This window comes from Harpia harpyja, chromosome 4 (genome assembly GCF_026419915.1).
Source record: "Harpia harpyja isolate bHarHar1 chromosome 4, bHarHar1 primary haplotype, whole genome shotgun sequence".
Classification (NCBI taxonomy): Eukaryota; Metazoa; Chordata; class Aves; order Accipitriformes; family Accipitridae; genus Harpia; species Harpia harpyja.
This window is the reverse complement of record NC_068943.1, coordinates 58,645,799-58,668,827: the sequence shown is the minus strand read 5'-3', so window position 1 is coordinate 58,668,827 and position 23,029 is coordinate 58,645,799. Positions and strand designations below refer to the sequence as shown.

Here is a 23,029-nt window from a genome sequence, read left to right as displayed (position 1 = left end):
TCACCATAGCCCTTCCTTGGCTAAAATAGTTTCCATACAATTTCTAGACATCCAGGATTTTGCTGATTAATTCTTTTCATAGATTGCTTGGGCTTTTTCATATTACCATGAATATCAGAGGACAGCTGTTAAGTGCACTAACAGATCAGGAGCAGGAAAAATGAGCCTCCATGCACAACAATCAGAAGAGCTGTAACACTGCACGTGCCAAAAATATTGGTGCTTTGAACTAAGAAAAATCCACCCCCCCCCCCCCCCCAACTAACAAGCTGTGCTGCACCTATGACAAGTCCAAGGGAAAGGTTTCCATTTGCCACAACAGTTAGCTAGAGACACAACCTCAAGAGTGGAGGAAAAAAGTTGTATCGGTAGTGGGAGAAGACTGGTTTTACCTGAAAAGCCTTCTCTCCTTGTCAAGAATGCACTCTTTAAATATTATTTTCCAATGAATCATACTAGATACGTCTCTTACTCCAAGAATACAGGAACACTCATTGTGGGTATTTGTTTATTCTGAAAACAGCGCTCTGCAAGACTCTGTCCAAAGGTGAGCACACCTTAAAGCATTACAACACAAAATAGGTGTTGATCCTCTTCAACCTGTATAGCACTTAAAAGCACTGAATGCCCAACTTACTTTGTTGAAAGCAAATATACAGATCTCTTTGCAGTGTGATGTAAAGCCAGGCTGGGTTATCTGAGAGGTACAACAAGCAGGATGAGTTTTGAAGGGCTGACCCACCCATTAGGAACAGAGTTTTAATGGCATGTGTTTGTTTTGGTTGCTTTTTTTTAAACAAGTACCTAGAAGCAGAACAACTGTTAAGATGGTTAACACCACCTCTAAAATTTAACTGCACTGATATTCAGGCTCTTTTTAAAAAGTGGTTTCTTCAGCCCAGTCTTCGTAACTTACTAGACAAAGGCACTTCAAATCTGGGGTTTAAACCCTTCAAAGCTAATTCTCGTGCCTGTAACTTCAGGTCCTACCATACCTAGCATGTTTTGGGGACATTTCAAAAGAAAAGGAGCAGCTTCTACAAGCAAGTACTTTGTAACAACATTAAGCTTCCAACCTATTTGGAAAACCTGAGAAAAATTAGGATTTAGTTACAACAGCCGCCTCATATGAGTACCTTTTTGCAGTGCTGTATGCGGTGCAGGCCCAGATGCCAAGCTGTAATTTAAGCTTCTCAGAACAACAACAGAAAGGCACACGCCCCATAGTCCGGGCAGCTTCAGCCTGCAGCATGCTCTCAAAGTTAAACTTTGACTGACATGAACCAAAAAGAAGGCAGGGCCTTAACATGGTGCCGTGCCAGCCAGCAGGACCCTTCACCTTCACTGGAACCACGGCCAAGCCCTGCTGGGGCAAGCCTTTCGTGTATTATGCTCCGAAAACGTCATGGGTGCTCATGGTCAAAATAACAAAGCCTGGGAAAATTACCCAACTGGAGGAGTTTGCACATACTGGCCTGCAACCCCCTTACCCTCCTAGATGAAAATAAAAATCCCAAACTGGATATAACTGCTAGATAATCTCAGTGGGGCAGCTGGGAGCTATAACCAGCCCTCCAAGCAGCATGCTATTTGCTGCCTCTCGGGGAAGGCAGTATTTCTGCAATAGGCAATTGGAAAAGAGGCTGTAGTGATTTTTATCTTGCCTGATTCTTATCTACCCTTGCTTTCCTCCACACCTTATTCTCCATCAGACCCAGTAGGGCAACTGAGCCTCTCTTCCACATGTGTTGACATGGCTACAAAACCTGTTTGCAGCATACCAGAGAGGCTGTGGCTCTGGCCTTTGCTTTCACCTTATTAAAAATTGCTGCATTTCCACGTTCAATGTCTTCAGATTAGAGGGGCGGTTTGCCAACACAAACACTTAACCTAAGCACCCAGAAAGGGAGAAAGCAAGCTATCCGAGACTAGGTCTCTGCTCACTCATCTGTAAAAAAAGTTCATGCTGCCTCCTGGTTGGTGACGCTAAAGGCAACTGGTTGACAAACGCAGTGTCTGCAGGGTTACCTTGCTGACCATTGGCTGGGATAAGCACTGTTACTTTCTAACAAGGTCCCCCATCAAAGCTTCAAACTTCTGTAGAAGAGAGAAGGCTCTCGACACATAGGAATGGATGGTTTGAAGATTGGGAAAAAAAGGTAGGAAATACCCCCTTCCCGAGCAGAAGGTCACCAATGAACCCCACAGGCTCCTCACCTGTGCTGGTGAGCATAGTCATCAATGATCTGAAGAGAGAGGTGAACAAGATGACACAGTTTTCTGATGAAACTTAAGTTATTCAAGGGAGTAAAAATGAAAGCTGATCCTGAAAACTTGCTTAAGAATCTCATAATGCTGAGAGACTGGATAAATAAAAAAAAACCAAACAAAAAAAAGACACAAAATTTTATCCCTAAAGTGGAAAGTGACAGAGACACCTTGATTTGACATGTACAATGATGCACTCTGAGCCAGCTATTGCTGCTCAAGAAAGAGGTCTTGGGGTTAAAACAGACAGCCCTGTGACAGTGTCAGCTTGGTGGCTCAGCAACAGATTAAAAAAAAAAAAAAGCAGCAGCAACAAAGATGATCATCAAGGCATTGCATGTATCTGCTGTGCTTCCCCAGTCTGTCTGCAGTTCTGGCCTCCCCTCCACCCTGTGTCCATAAGGGTACTGTCACCATGGCAAGCTCACATAGCCACAGTCAGGAAAATCGAGGACACGGGTTGGTTTCTCAACAACAACTAACTAAATAGCCTGGGTCTCTCCATTCTGGAAAAGAGATGATGGAAGGGACCGTGAACATGGGAAGAGAAGTAGTATTGAATCATGAGTCCCATGGGAACGTCAGTAGGAAGAGATTATTCTTCTGGTATCCCTCAGAAGAGAAGATCGCAAGGCATTCACTGGAATAGGCTTGGGTAAGATTCAAACAGAAAGAGGTACTTCTGACAGAGCCCATAGTTAAAACGTGGTTCAAAAAGCCATATGGAAACCCTCAGAGGAAACTAAGTGATCAAGGATCAAAGGCATGATGATGCTCAGGCCTTCAAAAGCATACTGTTCTCTCAGTACCACTCCACTGGGAGTGAACCTGGACTTGGTGACTAGCAAAAATCAGGCACGTTCTCAAAGAAAAGGCATTCTCATCTTCAGCCAAATGCCACTACAAACAAATGATGGCAAGACTTTGTCAGTGATAGAAGCAGGGAACAACTTATGTCCCCACGACAAGACTGGGTCTTGGCTGGGATTTTCTACCACCAACATAGCAGTGAAAATTTTGGGGAGGATGGTGGAGGGGGGAGACATGAGAGGGTTGTTGCAGGTCACCCAAATACAACACACTTGTCTACAGGAATGTATCTAGAAAGGACATAGTGTCCAGAGTCAGGCTATTTCACTGATGGAAAAACATGTCCCAAACCATTGAGTCACTGGTCTGTCAGAGAAACACTGTCTTCCTCTAAAGCCTGTTGAAACCAGTCCAGCTTCAGTATTTGTTTCTGAGGGGAAACTATTGAAAACATGCCCAGTAGCCACATAAGAGAAATGAACCCAAACCTGAAGTTATTGGAACAGGGAGTCTGGTAAGAAACTCTGTTTCAACACGCCCTCAAATACTTAATTAGAGAAATTTGTACTGCACGTACTAGAGCTTTGCTATTGCTATGGTGGTCGCAAAGTCTTGTGGTTTCACTGCCTGGATAACAAAATCATTAATCATGACCATAACAGTAATTTTATAAAACCTGTGCAACACATTTCCTTTTGCAAGTGAGCGGTACATATCTGAGTGAGCACACATATCGCATGTTTGATATGGCTGTTTTGAGAAACAACACCAGGCTTCTACATGCAAATGATTGCACTGTGATCATCTAAAAAAAAAGAAGCATCCCTGTTTCCCCCTCAGACTTTCAGAAGTGACTCATTAAATTAAAAAAACCCTAGTCATTAGTAAAGAAGATTATGTTAATCATTTACTGCAGTTTACTTCTCATTGAAATGGATTTGTTACACAAGAACGGCCAGCTAATCAGGTGCCTAAGTAATATGGTGAGATAAGCATCTATTATCAAAACCAATGAGAAAAAGAAGTCTTCTCCTGCTCCTGAACTGGACTGATCACCTTGCCTTTAATGGCTTTACAGAATAGGTTCACCCCATGTGATGCAACATCCAAGGGTGACTACAAAACAGAAGATTTGTCTCAAAATTATGAAGCAATACAATCTGCGGCAGCTTGTCAGAAATCAGTTGTCAGAGGGAAATTATGGAGCTCTGTCACTTGTAACTTCCAGAAGTGCTCTCAGCTAGCTAAAGCATTTGCAAGTTTGCTGTCAAAAATAACTGTGGGTCAAGCAAGACAATGGTTTTTTTCTCCCTCTAGGATTTTAATGGTTACATGAGGTGGTAAGGACAAGGGGGAAGAGAAGTATCATGATGTTAACAAGTAGTTTTGCAAGTAATGGTCCTAAAGGAATCGAAAACCCATGTCAGCCTGGCCTTTGCAAAGCACAAGGCCTCTACAAACCAACCTGCTCTCTACTGCCACGCTCCCCTTTGCTCAGCTCCCATGGCTGTGCAAGCCCGCTCACTGCATCACCCATATCTGAGAGGGACTGTCAACATGCAGCATGGAAACGCAAAACGTGATGGGGGCTCAAGGTCTCATCTTTACCAAGGCAGCCTTCTGCAACAGCCAAACCTCCTCACAGTGGCTCCTGTGTTCACTTCAGGAAGCCTAGACATGTTAAAGAGGAGCCCATCACCATCTCGTCATCTGAAAAGACGTGCTCATCGTCCCCAGGAGAAGAAACCCAGCACCCTCACCTATTCATGGCTTGAGGATAAGCATGGAAAAGTGACAGCCAGAAAGCTGCATCCTCCCTCCAGCCATAGCCTGACCAGCTCCGGCTGAGACCCGCACAATGAGGTCCCTGCAGGCAGCCGGAGCCCTTTCTTTGTGTGCTCTGCCCAGGTGCGATCCCTTGGGAGACCTGGCACAAGGCAGCTCTTCTTCACTTGGCCCTTTTCATTCACTGGAATAAGGGAAAACACAGCTGTGCTATCAATACGGAAAGGAAAAATGATAAAGTCGGTGAAACGGTACAGCAAGCGAGCAATACTGAGCTAAGCGTCAATCTGAAGTTTATCTGCAGAGCCTCCGCTGTTTATGAACTTCACAAAGAGGAAGTCTGAGAGTTATTTCGGATGCATAGCAAAGAAACTTCCACTTCTCCAAAGAAATTAAGATAAAATATAGTCTCCCAGAACTCCCTCAGCTTAATCTTGCCATAACAAGTCCTTCCTTTCCCATCCAACTTTTTGTTTTTTAAAGCCTAAAGAGATATAGCACTTTTGAATTTCACAAAGAGGGGAACAGCAAAAATCCTAATTTTTGTCTCAAAATGCCTTTTTCTCTCTTTTCAAGAAAATTAGAAGAGGAAACAGTTGACATTTTCCATCCACCTCTAAGTGTGCCCTGTATACACAGGACAGCCCACTTCAAAGGGGGCTTAGATTATCTAAGTATTAAGAAAAAGGTTCAGTGTGAAAAATCTCTTAAGATTTGAGACTCCTGTCTCCCGAGCACAAGCTTTTAATTTGTCATGGCAAGATAAAGCCACAGAAGAAAATGCTTTTGTCAAATTTCTGTTTGTTTCCTATCACTGAAGACAAGACAAAAATTGTATTGAAAAAAAATTGCTTCCATACATTTTTGAAACTTTTTGACACTCTCATCCGCTGAGGACCGCTGGAGCTGAATCTACTTCTATTCCCTAGCAGGGAGTCTGAAGGAAAAGCTTCATGTTAGATCATACTCCAGTACAGTTCAAAGACAAATTGGCTGCACACAACCATAACAATAAGCATGGATTCAGATTTTTCTAAAACCAGAACAGAGCTATAATTTCTCAAATGTTTGGACTGTTTCCTAGTCACCACTTACACAAATACCAATATAAAGTACAGAAAGCTAGCTAGTTTTACTGCTACCTTTTTTATTTTTAAGTTTTGTGGTTATAGCTTTTAGTGCCAGAAGGATGCTGGTAGCTCTGCTGTCTTAAGTCAGCAAAACTTAGGCAACATTTACAAGGATTTGGTGCACAAGATCATCTCCGTTAAGCTAATGCTAAACCTGCTTCTGGCATCATCGGTCAGTTCTGCATGGACCACAGATGTGGCTTAACAGCTCACTTTGAGGAGTAAAAAGAATATATGAGAATCAGACATGGTTAAATGATACAGCAAAGACTCAGATGTGGTAAGGGGGAAACCTCAGTGAGACTTCCCTGTTTCACTACTTGCCAGTGATACAAGGTGTCAGACACATCTCTGCAAAAGCAGGCATCTGCACAGATACAAAGAGAAATGCCTGCAAAAGTCAGAGGAGGACTGAAGTAAGACAGTACCCCATTTTGCTTGGACTCTGCCCAGGACCAGAGGCTGTGAGTGGGTCCACACAACATTTCCTTCCCATATGACACCCCTCACCTTGCCTGTACTGCACCACTGGGCTACAGCACCGCTTCAATGGAAGGAAAAGTCTGTGCATCAGGTTCTTATAAGGGAAAACCTCAAACCACAAGGCCCAGTTACTGTGGCTGCTCCCCAGGCAGCACAGCAATCCCACCGTAGGTAGAGTGGCAAGAGTGGGATGGCTCTGCCTACTCATGACGCACTCGTGTCCTCATCAATCTGGAGAGTGTCTCCTTACCAGGACTCCTAGGTTTCCTTCTTCATTCCTGTAACTCCTCCTTCCTGTGGCCTGATTGGATTTCTCCATGCTGAGATGAGCTACATCACTTCAGCAGGATCTTTTTACCTAAACCTGGGAACTGTTTAAACCAACCAATTGCTTAAAACCATCTAGGGACAGAGGCAGGCTTTTCCTTTTTGCATAAAGGGCTCCGTTAATCTGTTTATGCCTTGGAAATGACATCTCGGTACAGACTACAGCATTGTCAGGATGATCAGCTGCCCAATATTTGTGTTCGTACAGCTCCGCGAAGATTAGCAAAGCCTCCCTCCTCTAACAAGTAATATTAGCCACGTTACCACAGCTGTCCTCTGCTAAAGCCATGAGAGAAAGCCACCAAGGTCCGTACTGCTGTGGGGAGGTGATGGTCCCTGCTTCTCCCTCCCACCGGTCCCATCACCTGCTCTGTGCACATGCTTGAGTGGAGAACCACAGGAATCCAGCCCAAAATCATTTTTGTATCAGCTCCCTGATGCCAGCTGACCACCCGTAGAAGGTTGCGCCCTGATGGCACAGGAGGGTCTCCAAGCAAAGCAGGGGGCAGAGACAGTGGGGTCTGGAGAGGGAGGTGGGTGCCAGCTCCACTTTAAAGTCTTCTGTCTTTAACCTGCTTGTCATCAGCATAGCCACAATTAATTTGGAAAACGCTAGCTCCTAATTTTAAGATGCTAACAGGGAATTTAGCACATCCAATGCTGCTGAAAAGCTTTCCTTTCAGAAGACAGGTAGGGATGCTAGGAACTAAAGGAGCGAAGCTCAGCTGGGGGTTGTTAAACACTGGACGTGCACGGGGATGGGAAGAGCCTGCGCTGCTGCTGAGCGCAGCTGGGAACAGATGGCTCCACATAACTCAGCACTGAATCTCAGCTCTTCTATATAGAAATTTTCAAGGGCGGGGGGGGAGAAAAAATGCTAATGAAAATTAGATTAGCTAAGCTAAAAGAATTGGTGCACTCAATCAATCATTAATGTCTTTGCTATGTACAAATTCAACACTTCAGCCTCTAAATTCAGCAGTGCGCTCCTCCTATATAATACACCAGGTTACAAATAGGGGGGAAAAAAGTTAAATGCAAACTTCCTACAGCAGGCTGACAGCATATTTTAAAAAGTCAGTTAGGGGTCATTTATTCACACAGTTATGAGCATCCACATTATTTTAGCTGGAATTCATCACCAGAATAGAATCCAACAGCTGATACAAACTTTTAAAATACCCTCTTCACATGCACTGCAAATATGTCAGGGTCTGCTTAAAAATGCAATGGTACTCATTTACTTCTGCCTTCCCTTCTCCTTTTGCAGACAGAACCAGAGACAGATGAACTGCTTCCTATAATCACTTCTGATTTAATTTTCATAAAATATTTACGAGATAAGAGGCGAGCAGACCTTTGGCAAAACACATCAGGCAGGTGAGGGAAGGAAACAGGGCTATTTAGATGCAGTTGTTTATAATGCATTTCTGTACTGGGCAGAGGTCCATTTTGACTCCGGATGCTTGTATTCTGTTGTTCATCCTCAGTTACTACTAAACACATGCCTGGGGGTAGAGGGAACATCATCCTGCAGTATTTTGTCAGTCAGAAGGTTGGTTTTCTTTTTTTCCTTAAAAGGGTGAAAGGGGGAGCCTGCCACTTTAAAGAAAAATCATTCTTGAAGCCTCATGTAAAAGCATGTTTCATTGTTTAGCTTTACCAAACTCTTCCTTTTCCTTTCCAAACTCTCCAAAAAAAGAACTGCCCCGCCCCCCCCCCACCCCAAAACCCCCAACATCTAAGAGGATACAACCAAATTATGGTTAGATTGGCAAAACTCGGGTGCACACTCCAAGCAGCCTGAACTCTTTGTGTTTTGGTTTTTTTCTTTTCTTTTCTACCTGTTACATGAGACAACGGATTCAAACCAGACTTGCCAGTGTTTAAACACCACGTGGAAATTACAGGGTCTCTCATGAACAGCATGGCAACATAGTCATTTGCCCTGCAGTTCCGACTCAGCCCCCTTCACATCACTGCCAAGACGGATGCTCCAGCTTGGCACCAGGAGCCAAATGCTTTCCCCCCTCTAAATTATGCAGAGAGGCTGGGATGCTGGGGCTGAGCACAGCTTTGCTGGCTCACTCCAGACCCACATCCCTCTGGCCCCACCAGCGCTGCCGGGTCATGTGCTGGGCGGCAATTCCCTAATCCTTTCTGCCACGGCACGGGAAGTTGTCAATCATCACTCTGTCCCCCTGGCCAAGGCTGCCTCTTTCCAACTGTGTTTACACCCCGCGCGGGGTCCGCTCCGCCTGTCACCTTCAGAGGTGGTGTCCAGGGCTGGGCGAGACACCTCAAATCCAGCCCACGGCCCCGGTGCCTCCTCCCACGAGTGCCCCGGCACAAAGCGTTTTGTTCGAACACAGCAGGCAGATAGGTTGCAGATTACAAATCTAGCTGCTTGCTGAAAGCGACTTCCTTAGGTTGCATATTAAAATAATGGAAAAGGCCATTTTCTGTCTTTGTGAAATTTTCAAGCACCCCACGGCCAAAAGAAAGGACTATATGCTTCAAAGGCTAACTACATAGCCCAGATTAAAGAAGGAACCTAATGGAAAACCATAGTAATATCAACTATGTATTTTCAAGGTAAAAGCATAACAGTTGGCCATAACACACCCCCATCGACACCGCCTCAGCTATCTTGTTGTCTCCTTGTCTCAACTGAAGGATAAATTTCACAGTAGCAACATCAACGAGGAAAATGCCAAAAATACTAACCCTGGCTCAGCCTGAGTGCAAGAACCACCTTACTTGTACCACTGGCACAAGCACAGCAAAGGTCTCCAGTGAAGCTGTCTTGCAGAAGGTGGCACGATGAATATTAGCAGGGTGGCTGAGGTTTTTTGCCACCCGCTTAGCCAGCCATGCTTACGGTTTCCCTTGAGCCAGCACTTCTGCTTCTCCAGCCCTACACTGAGCTGGCTCAAGGAGCTAAACCACCGGAAAAGTATTTGCTTTCTTTTATAGGGCTAGTTTTTGGTTCACTTCCCCAGGCTGGCTCAGTGCAGGGTCAGCTGTGCTAGTAAAAGGGTGATGGCAGGAGCCCCTCTCCGCTCTGCTGGCTCTCAGCGGCTTTGAGGCTAACGATGCATCAGTCAAGTTGCATCCCTCAGCTGTGGTTTCATATATGGTGTTAAAATAACCCCTGCAACCCCATTCCTGCTCCCCCACGCCAGCTCTGCTCTTGGCATGGCTATGCTGCAAAAGCAAGGTAGGGAGAACCGAGCTGGCTGGAAAATAACTTGCTTTTCACAGGCATCTTGCCTCAAATCAGGTCCCCCCCCCCCTTACATAATGCCGAAGAAATGCCCAGGGAACCACAGCTGAACAAAAGCAAGGCCCAAACGAGAAGCCCACAAACCCAGCCTGCAAAGCTCTGTTGACAAGCTGAGGTAGGCAAACCCACCGCGCTGCAAACACAGAAAAGACGAGCTGTACTTGCAAACGCTCCTCCTGGCTGAGGGCAAGGGATCAGAGCTACGCAAGGGAAACAGCAAGGGGCACAGTGACTGCTTTTGGGAAGGAATAGCAAAGCCCACCTTCAGCAAGGGGTCCCAGGGATGGCTTCGTTGGCTGCCAGCAATTCCAGCTCCACTTCTGGATGCTCACCCTGCTGCATCCCCCCCCTTTATCTGGGCTGCTGCTATTGCCTGCAGGGCCATGCACTAAGTCCAACCAGTAACCTGATCCAGGTTAAAAAATAATCCTTAAAAAAAAGTGAAAGAAGAAGAAAAAATCTCTTCCCCCCCATTTTACTGTACATTAAGAAAGGGCAATTTCATCTTGGCTATGTTTTGTTTCTGACACATTTGTGCCTTAAGCACACAAATGCACTAAAGCATTGAGCTCCAGATGAATTAAAAGGGAACACACTTATAAACAGCTTCATGCTTTAACTCATCACGTAGTTTAAGTACATTACTACACAGCCACATTATTTTTTTCAGAAGACAAACACGCAGCTAGCTGACTGCAAGTAAGAAATGGTGCTACAATGCACTCAGATCACAAATTCATCAGCTAGAAACTACAGCTAGGGAAGCAGCAGTCAATTCACCTTTGGACAAGGAATCCTACAGGCAGGTTTGCTGGTGACACTTCTCATCCCAAAGCCTCAGGTGACTGCATATTACAAGAAAACAGGCTTTCAGTCATCTGAAGATTACTTAAATGAATGCAAGTGTGGTTATACATAACAAAATAGTTAAAGAGAATATGAAACCAAAAGAGCTGGCACACTAAAATATGCTACCATATCATCATTTAAGCACAGGGCAAGGGGAAAACAGGTGTTAAAAAGAGAAAGAAAGAAAAAAACCTAACAAAAATCTCCTTTGCACTGCTGGGGCAAACTGAACAAAACTCGATACTTAACTGGTGCACAAATTACAACACTTAAAAAGTTCTGGCAAGATACAGCTATAAGGAAACTTCCATCACAGCAGAAGATCAAATTTCAGTTTCCTGCAGGATATATCCCAATTCCAGCGCAGGGCCAACTGTATTTGTATGTGGGAACAGTACAGAGCCAGAAAATACACTACAAAAACGGTCTTGAGAGGAAGAATTGTGACAAGAGAAATTGCTTACCCTCAGCAAAGTAGCTCAACACATGCAAGTCGTTGCTATAATTAGCTACATAAAAACTACATGACAGTGAGACTTGGAAGATCTGATAGCAATACAGGTATTTTCTGCTTAATAATTTGTTACTGAACAACAGATGCTCCTCGCCTTGTCTTCACACAGACACCCCAAACGCCCCAAGCTCTTAGTAGGCTGATATTTGCAGGAAAGGACCACTTCCCATATTTGGGCTAATGTGAAAAAATAAAAAAAATCACATCCTTTCTTTTGGGTCTGGTTTTGGGACAGCAAACACTTTTCTGCCTCCTCCACAAAGTGCACACGGGTACCCGTGACTGACCAAATTTCTGACCATGTTCCCATCGTCTCCCTGCCAGCACAGCAGTGACTGCCGGACCCTTGGGAAGCGCTGCAGTACTGGTTGGGTGATCCTGTCCTTGCCAGGGACTCAGGATTTTGAAGACTATGTGTGGTAAGACAACCAGACTGATAGTTTGGTTTAAAAAAAAGGGGGGGGGGGGGGTAAGAAAAGAGAGAAGGTTTTACTGTTTGAAAGCTTTAGACTGAAACAGTGCCAAAGCAACTGATGTTCAGTGCATTTGGGAATTCTGTTAAACTGTATATTCCTGATCTGCAGCAAGAAAAGCCTGCTTTGCCCACCAGAGATTGACCCGAAAGCAAAAAAATAATGATAAATACAACAAAGCAATACATAAATTGTGCAAGACCTCTACTTCCCCCTCCTTTCTTTTCAAGAAAGCAAATAAAGCTTCAAATCTACCCCACAGTTCTCTCTCCTATCAGTTCCCCTTAGCTCTGCACTTCACTTACATCTTGTGAATCTGTGATATACACAAGAATAAATAGATTTTATGTTCTGTGCACCTCCACACCACAGTAATTTTCATATTTCCTCCTGTCCAGATGACAGGCTGTGAGCAAGCAAGGGCAATCTATAGGCTGAAGTAGACAATAACTGCTGCTACAGTTTTGAAGGACTTAAAGAAAAGAGCAGCTGACATCCCAGATGACAGCAGTGATACCTCCGTCTCAGTGACAATTGTATTAAATTATCAGTGAGTATAGCTTGCTTGTATTGGTAGAAAGAGTAAGAAAATAAATGGGTTAATTTCCAGCATCACTTAAAAGAAACAGGAGGTCCTGAAGGAAAGGGAGAAACACAACACTATAAAAAACCTGACAGCCAGAGGAAAACTTTCCACTTCACTTTCCCTACTGAAAAATCTCTTTGAGCATCATTATCCATTCCCACTGAGTGGCATGAATTTGTTGTGGGCAAAGTTAACCTGAAGAAAGACAAGGAATAAAAGGAATAAAAAGAAGATAGCCTTAAAATAGCTGGATATTCAGGACCTTTTCACTATTGCAGCAGCATCTCTCCTGCCTCCTGAACCCTGGCATAAAAGCAGGAAGAATTTCACCAAGAAGCTTATACACCCTGGTATTAACGGGAGGAAGGAAAAAAAAAACCAAAACAAACTATAGGTAAACCAGTGACTTCAGACTCCGGGACTACCTCGGTAGTCAGTCTGCTGGAACAAATCAAGGCAAATTTCACAGCACTGACGTGCAAAGAGCAAAAGCCATGTTCAGACACGATAAGCAATTGCTAAGTTGGTGTTGCACTGACTGTTGAAGTGTAGGACGGGGATGCCCAGAGCACTGCGTATAACTTGAGACACCCAACTATAAAAAAAACATAAATAAATCTTAGTCCAGTTCATTGCTCAAAGCCAGGAAAGGCTTTTTTTTTTTTTTTTTTTTTTTGAGGGAGGGATTTGAGCCTGCTGGTTTCTGTGTGTGAATTTCTCTCTTCTTGGCAAGTACTTTTTTTTCTTTTAAAATCTGAATTAGAATAGCTGTGGTTTACAATGCAAGCCCAAAATCCAGACATCAGAGGATGTGGCTAGCAGCAGTGAACCCTTCGACTGTACACGCACAGCACAGCTGGCTGCTGAGCAAGAAGAATAACATAGGTAAGGCCATCTAGTCCTATCACTGTGACAATCCTCTAATTGCTTTGCTCAGCCTCACAGAGCAAACAAGGTGGATTTGCTTGCGGTGACAACCTAAGCACCGCACCCCACCACCCCCATAAAGAGCTCTGCTCCTCCAAAAGGCGTTTTTCCTTTCTGTTACTTTATCTTAGCTTTAAGAGAAAGGAAATTGCAAGCTCTTGCTGCTCCTCAATCCCTGAGCACAACTTGTGAAAGAAATAAATCTTGCAACTCAGTGCTTCTCTACTCTCGGCAACATCATTTTCCATGGAGGGGTGGGACGAGAGATGCTCCAGCATCACACGGAACTTACAAATATATTCCAAAGGAATTGGACTGGGTTTCTACACGTCTACTTTAAAGAAAAAGAGCTACAGTCGTTCTTTAAAAGAACTATCTGAACGTGAAATGACCAAGCCAGCAAGAAAAATTAGATTTAGTGTTTATCTAACTAACATAAATCTTATAAATTTTAATAGTGAGGCTGTAACACGCTTGAGGCCCACATGGGAGATAAAAGTAGGGAAAAGGTTTCATGGAAAGGCAGCAGGGAGAAATCTGTTTTTTTAATTAGGAAACCAGAAGAGATGCAAGGAGGACTGTAACATTAACATCTGCCACAATCTGCACCGCTACAGCACAGAATGGGTAATTGTGTCTGTCTCTTAAACGACTGTGAGCAGCGTCCAAGCCACATAAACTTCCCAACTCGAACATCCCCAAGCACAAGAGTACATGTTCATACTGAGAAAAAGGCACGAGTGGTGCAGGATCACTCAAAACACACAACTTTGTAGTGAAAACATGAGTCTGAAGACTTCTGCTGGAAACCCAGTGTGAATCCTAGCACCAGGACCCTGCACAGAGAAGAAAAGTGGCAGCAGCAAGATCTGTCCGCATCACCTTAGTGAAGCTGGAGAATATTTTCCCTGTCTTGTTGTTGAGGAACTGAGGCAAACAGGCTTTTAGCCAGGAGTCTGCAAGAGAAGCAATGGATCGAGTCTAGGTGTCTTGAAACGCAACCCTGCAGCTTGGCCATGCACCTATAGATCGTGCCTGCTCTACCTGCAAAATTCTGCAAGTTTCATTTTGAGCAAAACCTAGGATTTTTTAAAATTATTATTGATTACATGAAACGGCTATGATTGTAACATGCATATAAAACTTAGTAAGGTTGGGTTTTGTTGTTTTCTCCCTCATATTCCCATTAACCCAGAAGGGGACTGCAGTCCATTTTTAGGTTCACAAACCAGAACTAACATGGGAGCTGTTGCTCCTCCTGCCAGTGGGTGTCTTTTCTTTAACTCTAAAGCAGGCACAGGGCTGTGGATTTATCTGAAAAACACATGCGCAGCATTTCAGCTAAACCAGTCATAAGGTTTCAGCACAAACACCTCTGCTTTTTCAGATGGGCTGCTAAAAGAGACCATTTCAGGCACTCTGCAGACTCTGGAAGACATTGACCTTTCTTTCCTTGGACTCAATTCACATTTTTCACTTCATGGTCATGTGGGATTGTTATCTGCAATTGAAAGTAAAAGTGTAGATTAAGTAAAAAATTTTGCACAAGAACTCAATTATATGGCAAAATCTGTGGCTGAGGAATTACAGAACATAGTCAGTCTTTATTAAACATTATTTCTGAAATGAATGTTAATTAAAGAAGGCTGAAGATGCAAGCTGGATGGATGAAGACAAACAGAACAATCTCAGACCATTGCAAAGACAATGTTTCCCCCAGTGGAGACAGAACGGATGGCTAGTCTTACTCAGATTGCATCTCTTGAGAGGACGATTTATAATGTACAAGACAGGAGAAATTTATTTGCTAACATATGGAAGACATTTATGGGCTCTACTGAGAATCTGGAATTAAAGAAACACAACTACATATTGTTAAAACTTCTAAATGGAGATTTCATTTAAGAAATAAGCATATTCCCCTCAAGTCAGTGACATTTATTTCTATATACTTTTGCTTTCTGCCCTGTTAGGTATGCATTTCAGAACAGAGGTTTGTATTGATTTGTCTAGTTGCTGTAGGTCTAATCCACAGGAAAATCATTAGATGGCAAAGTCCCGCTTTTAAAGATACAACCCATGCTTCAGAACAATGGATGAAAAGCATACACCGTAGGGATGGCGCAAGGTACTGCTTCCCAAGTTATGGTCTTGGCACTGCAAGTTACAGTGATGGGAGGAGATAAGGCTACTGACACCAGCGATGCTTCCCAAGCAAATGCTCACATGTCTGCAGCTGCAGATAATTCACCCCCTTAAAAAACAAAAATCCCCACCTTCTAGTGCAAGAAAATGATCCTCCATTAAGACACGCAAGATCATAGCCTGAGGGAGAGCTCTACCTCTGGGGCAAACCTTCTCTTCCCCATGTAAACTTGCTGGATGCCCAGAAGGGTTGCATGCTGGCTGATGAATAAACAAAATGGATGATGTATGAGTTGGACACACAAAAACATGCCCAAAGTCATCATCCCATGGAGCGGTACTGAAGTTAACAAGTTCAGGGACAGTATAAAAGCCCTGTGTCAATCAATATCCAACAGTTGTTATCAGGGTCAGTGCTTGTATGTAAGGAGGGTGGCTGTTTTAAAGCCGGTACCATTACATCGGTGCAAACATCAGTGCTGACATGCAAGATAAAGTTGGGGTGGCTGTCTGCAAAGCAGCATAAGAAATGTGAACTTTTGGACCACTGTGGTTGAACAGATTGAAACATCTTCAAGGAGAGGCAGGACCTCAGGCCAAATATTTGAGGCAGCAGTGTAGCAGCGACGGCTGGGATTTTCAGAGACGGGTAAATGACTGATTAAATGACTCAATCATGCAGATGCTTTTGAAAATTCTGCCACACGCAGTTAAGTTTATTCATGCATGTGTGGGAGAGGGGGAGGACTGTGAAGATTTTAATAACTACCTTAGGAAATAAAAAAGAACAAATGTACTTTCTCTTTAAAACAGAGCGGAAAAAAAACCCCTCCAAACCCAAAAAATCTACTGCTGTGGCTGGGGAAAAGAGTTTACAGGAAAGTTGTAAGGAAGTTTTGTATGCAAGGATGTCCAAATGGACTATGACACACAAGTCAAAAAGAAGTGCAAAGAAAGAATGAAACAGAAGGTTAATAATAAAACATATCACAGCCCTATCAATTTCTCCCAGACTAAAACCCCTCCGTGCTTCAGTCTGTTATTTCTGGCTTATGCAGACTTCATACTCCACCATCACCTACCAGATAAACGGGAAGTTGAGAGCTTCAAAGAGCTTAAGGACTACAGGAGAAGGACAGACTTCATCCCAGGAAAGCAAAAAAGAAGTAATGGGGAGGAAGATGCTCCTAAAGCCTTATTTTTGGAGTATGACAACACACCTGCCCTGACATGACAGCTTGACCAACAGCACCATGCAAGCTACCACCATCAGTGAAGTCCCTCTCACGCTCTGGAGATCACACAACATGTGGAGAGCACTGCCAGGCAGGGCACAACTTGACATGTGAATGTCTCCCTGGATCCCAACAAGGTGCCGACTGCAGCTGAGGTTTCCCTCCTTGCTAATGCTATCAAGTAGCTTGTTCCTCCTTTTCCGCCAAGCACCCTACCCATAAATATCTGTATGGCAGGGGGTTATCTGTCACCTCCCTGGGGTCAAGTAGGGGGGAAAATCTCTTGCAGTTTTGGCTCTTCACTTTGAACGCAGGAGTTTGAGTGATTTTGATGCAGCTGGGGCACCATTCATCCAACTTTCCCAATGTAAAGCAACAACTACTTAAAGGCACAACTGCTTCCTCCCAGTAAAAAGCACCCTACGAGTTTAAAAATCAACACTCAACCACAAGACTGAGCTTGTGGAGAAATGCAGGAGCACTCCCAGGTCCCTAAATGTCAGCCAGTTGGCTTTTAGCAAAAATGTCCTTTCCCATTTCCACAGGCTACTTTTCACTGCTTTAACACTGAGTATTTCCATGTCTAACCCAGCGAGAGCTGGCACACACCCGCCCAAGGTACATTTCAATGGTCATCCCCTTTCTGACAAGCACAGAAGAGCCACATGCATGTCCAGCATGACCATCCATCCCCAGCAGAGCAAGGCTCACCTGGTGAATTTGGGGACAAAACAGCACAAATCAGGAAACTCCTCTGGCTCCAGCAGTGCCTCCCCCTGGGTCCATCCAATCCCAGTGCCTATAAATCAATTCTGGCAGGTGGGAAGCAGCTGCTAATGATAGTTTTGCTGTGGAGCACAGGAAGTCACCTTTTAACCCTGCCTGCTGTTGTTTGTCTCCCGGAGCTGTGACAAAAGGACAGATGCGGACAACATGCCAGCCGTCGGGAGGATCTGGTCAAAACACAGCAGGGAACCTGCCCTGGTCCCATACCAGCAAAACATCACCCTCAAAAACATGTTTTGGCTTTGCGTGCTTCCCGGTGCCCATTTTCAAACAGCTTGATGCCTGTCCTCAGTTTTTCCTCATTCAACCTAAAGATGCAGCGAAGTATCTCAAAGACGACTTTGAGTTTGCCGCTGCTGCGCTGAGGACATCCCACCTTCCGCCCTTCTGCCATCCAGGCCCCACCTGCACCGCGGGACAAGGAGGGCATTTATAATACAACAAATGCATGTATGCATGTGCGTGGGGGTTCACGATTGGAGCTGAGCAAATAAATTTAATAAAGTATTCATTGCAAGCATCTTGTTTTCAGTCCATGGAATATCCATGACTGGATTAAAATTTCATGTGACATAATTATTTTTTTTTCCTTCTCTTTTAAAATGTGCAAGTATAGCAAGGACAGCAGCTTCTTCTGCTTCAGAAAAGCTCCAAAACACATTTTAGACATTACCACAAATTAAATACAAGCAACTCACTCCTACTTAAGTCACCGCTGGTTAGGTAGATGGCATGCTACTGTGCCTTCCTCCAGCTGAAAAACACTTGTTTGAACTTTCTACATTTCATGCATAGGCAAAACACTTAAAAGTTGGCTTTCGTTAACAACTGCAATTCAAAATCTTATTTCCTTGAGTATGCACCTGAGTAGCAGCCACCCACTTGAGTCTGTGGGAAGCTTCTTACGGACAGAAAAGAGAGGTATTACGAGGTATGTGCACCACCCAGGCCAAGACATAGGAAATTTGAGAGTTATTATTCACTCGCTTCTAGCCCTGACAACATCTGCTCTGCCATGCTTTTCACGTGGCGACAGGAGGCCAATAGAAACCCAAGGCTTTACCTTCTGTAGAGGATATACTTCCACCAAATAAAACACACCCACTGGCCAAACATGGAGATGGCTGGAAGCCAAACCCAAGGCATAAAAAGAAAACCCTTTCCAACTGGACCATGTAAACCGGAGCATAAAGGAGAACAACCTCAGGTGACATGTACTTACAGTGAAGACATCATCATCGCCGACCTCAGCCTCATTGTGAAGCGTTGACGAGGAAGTTGTAGACCCTAGGAAAAAAAAAAAAACAACAGCTTTTTAAACACATGACATTTCTATGCAACTTTTTTTTTTATTAGGCTGGTAAACATTTGGATTCTCACAACTTTATGTTGTAGATGTGTAAAAGAGGGGCTCAAATTAAGGAAGAAAAAAATCATCTCCTGGTAGCTGGGTTGGAAAGGTAAAATCTGAAAGTGTTTCTTGACACGCAACTGCATGGCTGCCAATGCTAATTAACTATGTTAAAAATAGCAGTTAACATTTCCAATTACAGAAGACTTTCATTTCTGAAGAACGGTAAAACTACGTACTAATCAGTGCTCAAGACCAGATCCTCAGCTGTCAAGAAACCCTACATGAGTTATTCTTCATGTATTTCCTAAATCTGGGGGGGAAATTACTTTTTATTTAAAAAAAAATAAACATCACTTTGACAATGAAGAATTAGATTGGGATTTTTCTTCTTCTAGCTTCAGAAGTTGTTATATATTGTAGAGGTCTTTTCTGTTATCAGCTGTTTCTCAGAGAACCACCTTGCCCGATGTAAGCAAAGTATTTGAAAGGAGCTGAAATGCGTAAATACCATGGACAAGAGCAAAATACTGGGGTGCAGTTCTCATTAATTACATGGTAATTATCTGGAAAAGTGGGAAATCACATTAAAAAAAAAAAAAAACAAAACTTTCCTCCAACCTCTTTCCCCACCCTGTGGGTGTCCCCCTCCAGAGCCGCTTGAGAGCCTGGTCAGCACCCACATCGCAGAGGGGCAGCGGGGAGGGTGGCACACGTCATCGCTGGATTTGGCAGTAAATTCATGCTGTGGCTAAAAGGGGGTGACCCCTTTCCCTATCCCCAGCCAAGGATCCCGGACCCCCTTCCCAGGTGGCTTCACCCACCATGAGGCTGCCAAGGAGGGTGGGTGCAGAAAGGTGCTCTGGTGGGGGGAGAAACCCCAAGCCAAAGGCATTTTTTTTTTTTTATGTAAGCCCACTGTTATACTGAATTAGGGCCACATCACATCCCTAACTAAAATAGTTGAACGGTTTGTACCACCTTCATTCTGGAAATTTTTAAAAATAATGTGCTATATATAATGCTATCCGCACCAGCCCTGGCTGCTCTCAGTTGCCTCATCACGAAGATGTGCAGAGCTAAGTGTGAAAGCCCACTTAAAACACTAAGTAACATGAAAACATTTGTGCCATTTGCTACATTAGCTTTAAAAGTAAAAAATCTAGACGCTCTACAGAGCTGCATAAGATTGCTGTACTTGTGCACAAGACTTCTATACTTCTGATGCTACAGGGAACAAAGTATCGGTTAAATATTAATAATAAAGCTGCAATTTCACAAAGTGAAGTTTCGAATGCACATAGCTGTGCTTAATATTACTTGCTAAATTTGATCAACTATGTGAACAAAAAATGTACGATAAATGAAATCCACTGCCCGACGCTGTGTGTGCACGAGCCAGTTACTGCTTTTCTTTCAGAAAGCCTTATTTGGAAGTTAAGGAGGAACACATTCATGAGGATCAGTCTGTGCTGTTAATGGGGTAAACATAGATTTGCTGATTTTGAAGTATCTGAGATACAGCAGAACTTGATTTTAAATACCTCCACTGTAAAATGGATCAAAGAGCAGAACAGGAGTTGCCACATACCAGAATCTCCAAAGTACTACTCAATACAGCTGAGTTATTATCTCTTGAAACTTTGCACAATCCCATGCCACTTATATAAAACATCACTTTTATGACTCAAAATGCTTCCCAGTTTTAGCAGAAGAAGAAGAAGAAAAAGGAAGGCCTAGCTGTAACTTGTTCACATTAATGGCACAGGAAAAATCAAATGAATAACTAGTTGAGAAGATCCTTCCTCTAACTGATGAGGTATTTACCAGGAGAGAACCCTGGGGGATTAATTCTCCCCCAGTATCTACCATTTCCATGTTAATGCAAGGACAGGGCATGCAGAACGTTAAGCTGTCTTATGGAGCTAATGTCCTCAAAAAGAATACACATATGTATATATATTTGAGCTAGTATCCTCAAAAAAATAATACCATCTGTATATAAAAACATCCCAGTCACAGCAGGTGAGAGGGAGAAAGGCTTTGGACCACTATGTCCCTACATAAAGTGGCACGGTTAAAAAAAATTAAGCAAAAAAACCCATGAAGAATCAAATTTCATTAAAATAAAGTACTATTGAATTATAGCTGTATTATGATTGCCTGATTGCAATGAAATGCGAAAAGGAAAAATTTATGACAACTTCAAAGCACAGGCAATTCAAACGCATTTTTTACAGAATTAAAAAAAAACCCAGAAACACAACAAAGTCTTCAAGAACTACCATTCAACTACGCGGACGCAGACAAAACTAATTACTGCAAAAAAACCAAAAACAAAACAAAGTTTTATTCAACTCCAGGCAGGAATTTGTACTATGATTTAACAAAGACTCAGTAAACATGAGATTCAGCTGCATATAAAGAAGAGCCTGGGCTGTTTGAATTACTATTCCTAGCGTGAAACCAAAGCCTATCAAAAAAAGCAGTAATAACAGACTCAATGATAATTAAAGGGGGGAAGTCTGGACAGACCAGGCCAGATAGGATTGGAACATACTTGGACTGAAATCCCTTCTTGCCTTAACGGATGAGAAAATTCAGTTCTTAAAAGCTGAGGCTTGCTCAGCACAGGGAAAGCACCCGGCTACACTTGGACACGTGCACAAGAGATGTCCAAGCCCAAGAATTGATTTTAAACCCATCCCTCTTCCCAGCTGCATGACTCAAAACCCATTCCCCACTCTTCCAAGGGTTGGAGTGACTGCCACCACGCGTCGCGGTACCTTCAATGAGGTCCTCGATGGCTTTCCTCACTCCTCTGTCGAAGGCTCGAGCATCAGCAGGGCTTTGAAAAGTGAGCCCGAACTTTCTGTTGTCGACTTTCCAGTGGTGAAAGGTGGGGTTTGCCTTCGTGTACACCAGGTCCTTCTTCACAAAGCACTCCAGCACCACCTGGGAGGGCGCAAGCCCCAGAAGAGGAGCAAAGTCACTTTTCCCACCCCAAGGACACAGACGGCACCGTCTCAGCCCAGACCCAAAGGCAAGCCAAGTCATGTCTCGTGTAGGGAAACATCCTTCCCTACCAAACGATGACTAATAAACACCAGACACTGTAATTGTTCTCATAACCACTGCACATTCATCTTTTGCTTGTGCTTTGAGTAGGTGCTTGCTCCCTACCCCAGGAGCCTATTTCGGACCCAGACCCAGCGTAGCACAGGTTACAGATAGCGGGGGCTCAGGTGGAGGGAGAACCTCTTCCCTCAATAATTTTGCTCAACAGAAATTTTATCCACCAGCAGCAGATTTAGGAGGTGCTGTAACACTCCCCTCACCTTTTTTTTCCACCCTCATACCCAGGCAGGCACTCATCTCAAGCTCTCCTGTGCCAAAACCCATCTCTAGAGTGATGCTCAGGGAGAACAGGAATGGCTTGTTAGTCTTATTCCATCCCCCAAAACCATAAGCACAGCTCCCAAATAGTGTCAAAAAAACCATTCTAAGCAAAATAGCATTGCAAAAGAAAAACTGTACCTGAAACAGCTTTAAAATGCCAGTCTTCTTGAAAGCAAGATCATTTCTGACTCAATGTTGCCCAAATACTGAGTTAGCAGAGCCTGTGCAGGTAGCGTTATCTTTAAGCTAGCCCATCTCTTCACAAGAGTGAATATCACAAGAATCAAATATATAGAAACAACGTAACAAACTATAACACCTAAAACAGACCCTGGAAACAGGGAAAAGGCTTTATTAATTTGATTTGTGCAGGTAAAGAAGAGAGTTCCTTTTTAGATAAACAGCTACCAGGAGAAACTGAGTGCGTCAATTCGTAAGAGACAACTTGTCTTCATATTCTCACTCTGCTTGTTCAAACCCTGAACGGCACACAGCATAAATAATTCATGGCCGTTTTAAAGGCTTGCACTCCATTACTCAGTGCAATGTGACTGGCTTCATGGGTTCTTTACACTTCAATTCACTTCTCACTTACCCCTGCTAGGTCTTAGAAAAAAACCACAGGCCCTTTTTCAATCATCAAAGCGGGTCTTTGCACATGGATGTTGAAAATTT

General features: G+C 43.6%; 1 protein-coding gene across 3 annotated transcripts in view; it reads right to left on the bottom strand.

The window, feature by feature from the left end:
- SPRED2 (sprouty related EVH1 domain containing 2) overlaps positions 1–23,029 on the bottom strand; it is a 65,415-nt gene that overhangs the window by 4,325 nt on the left and 38,061 nt on the right. For all 3 annotated transcript variants that reach the window (XM_052784177.1, XM_052784178.1, XM_052784179.1), the window contains exons 3-4: positions 21,742–21,910; positions 18,827–18,891 (exon numbers count right to left, since the gene is read on the bottom strand). In XM_052784177.1, the coding sequence (XP_052640137.1) occupies positions 18,827–18,891; positions 21,742–21,910 (234 nt within the window). The remainder of the gene's footprint in view (positions 1–18,826; positions 18,892–21,741; positions 21,911–23,029) is intronic.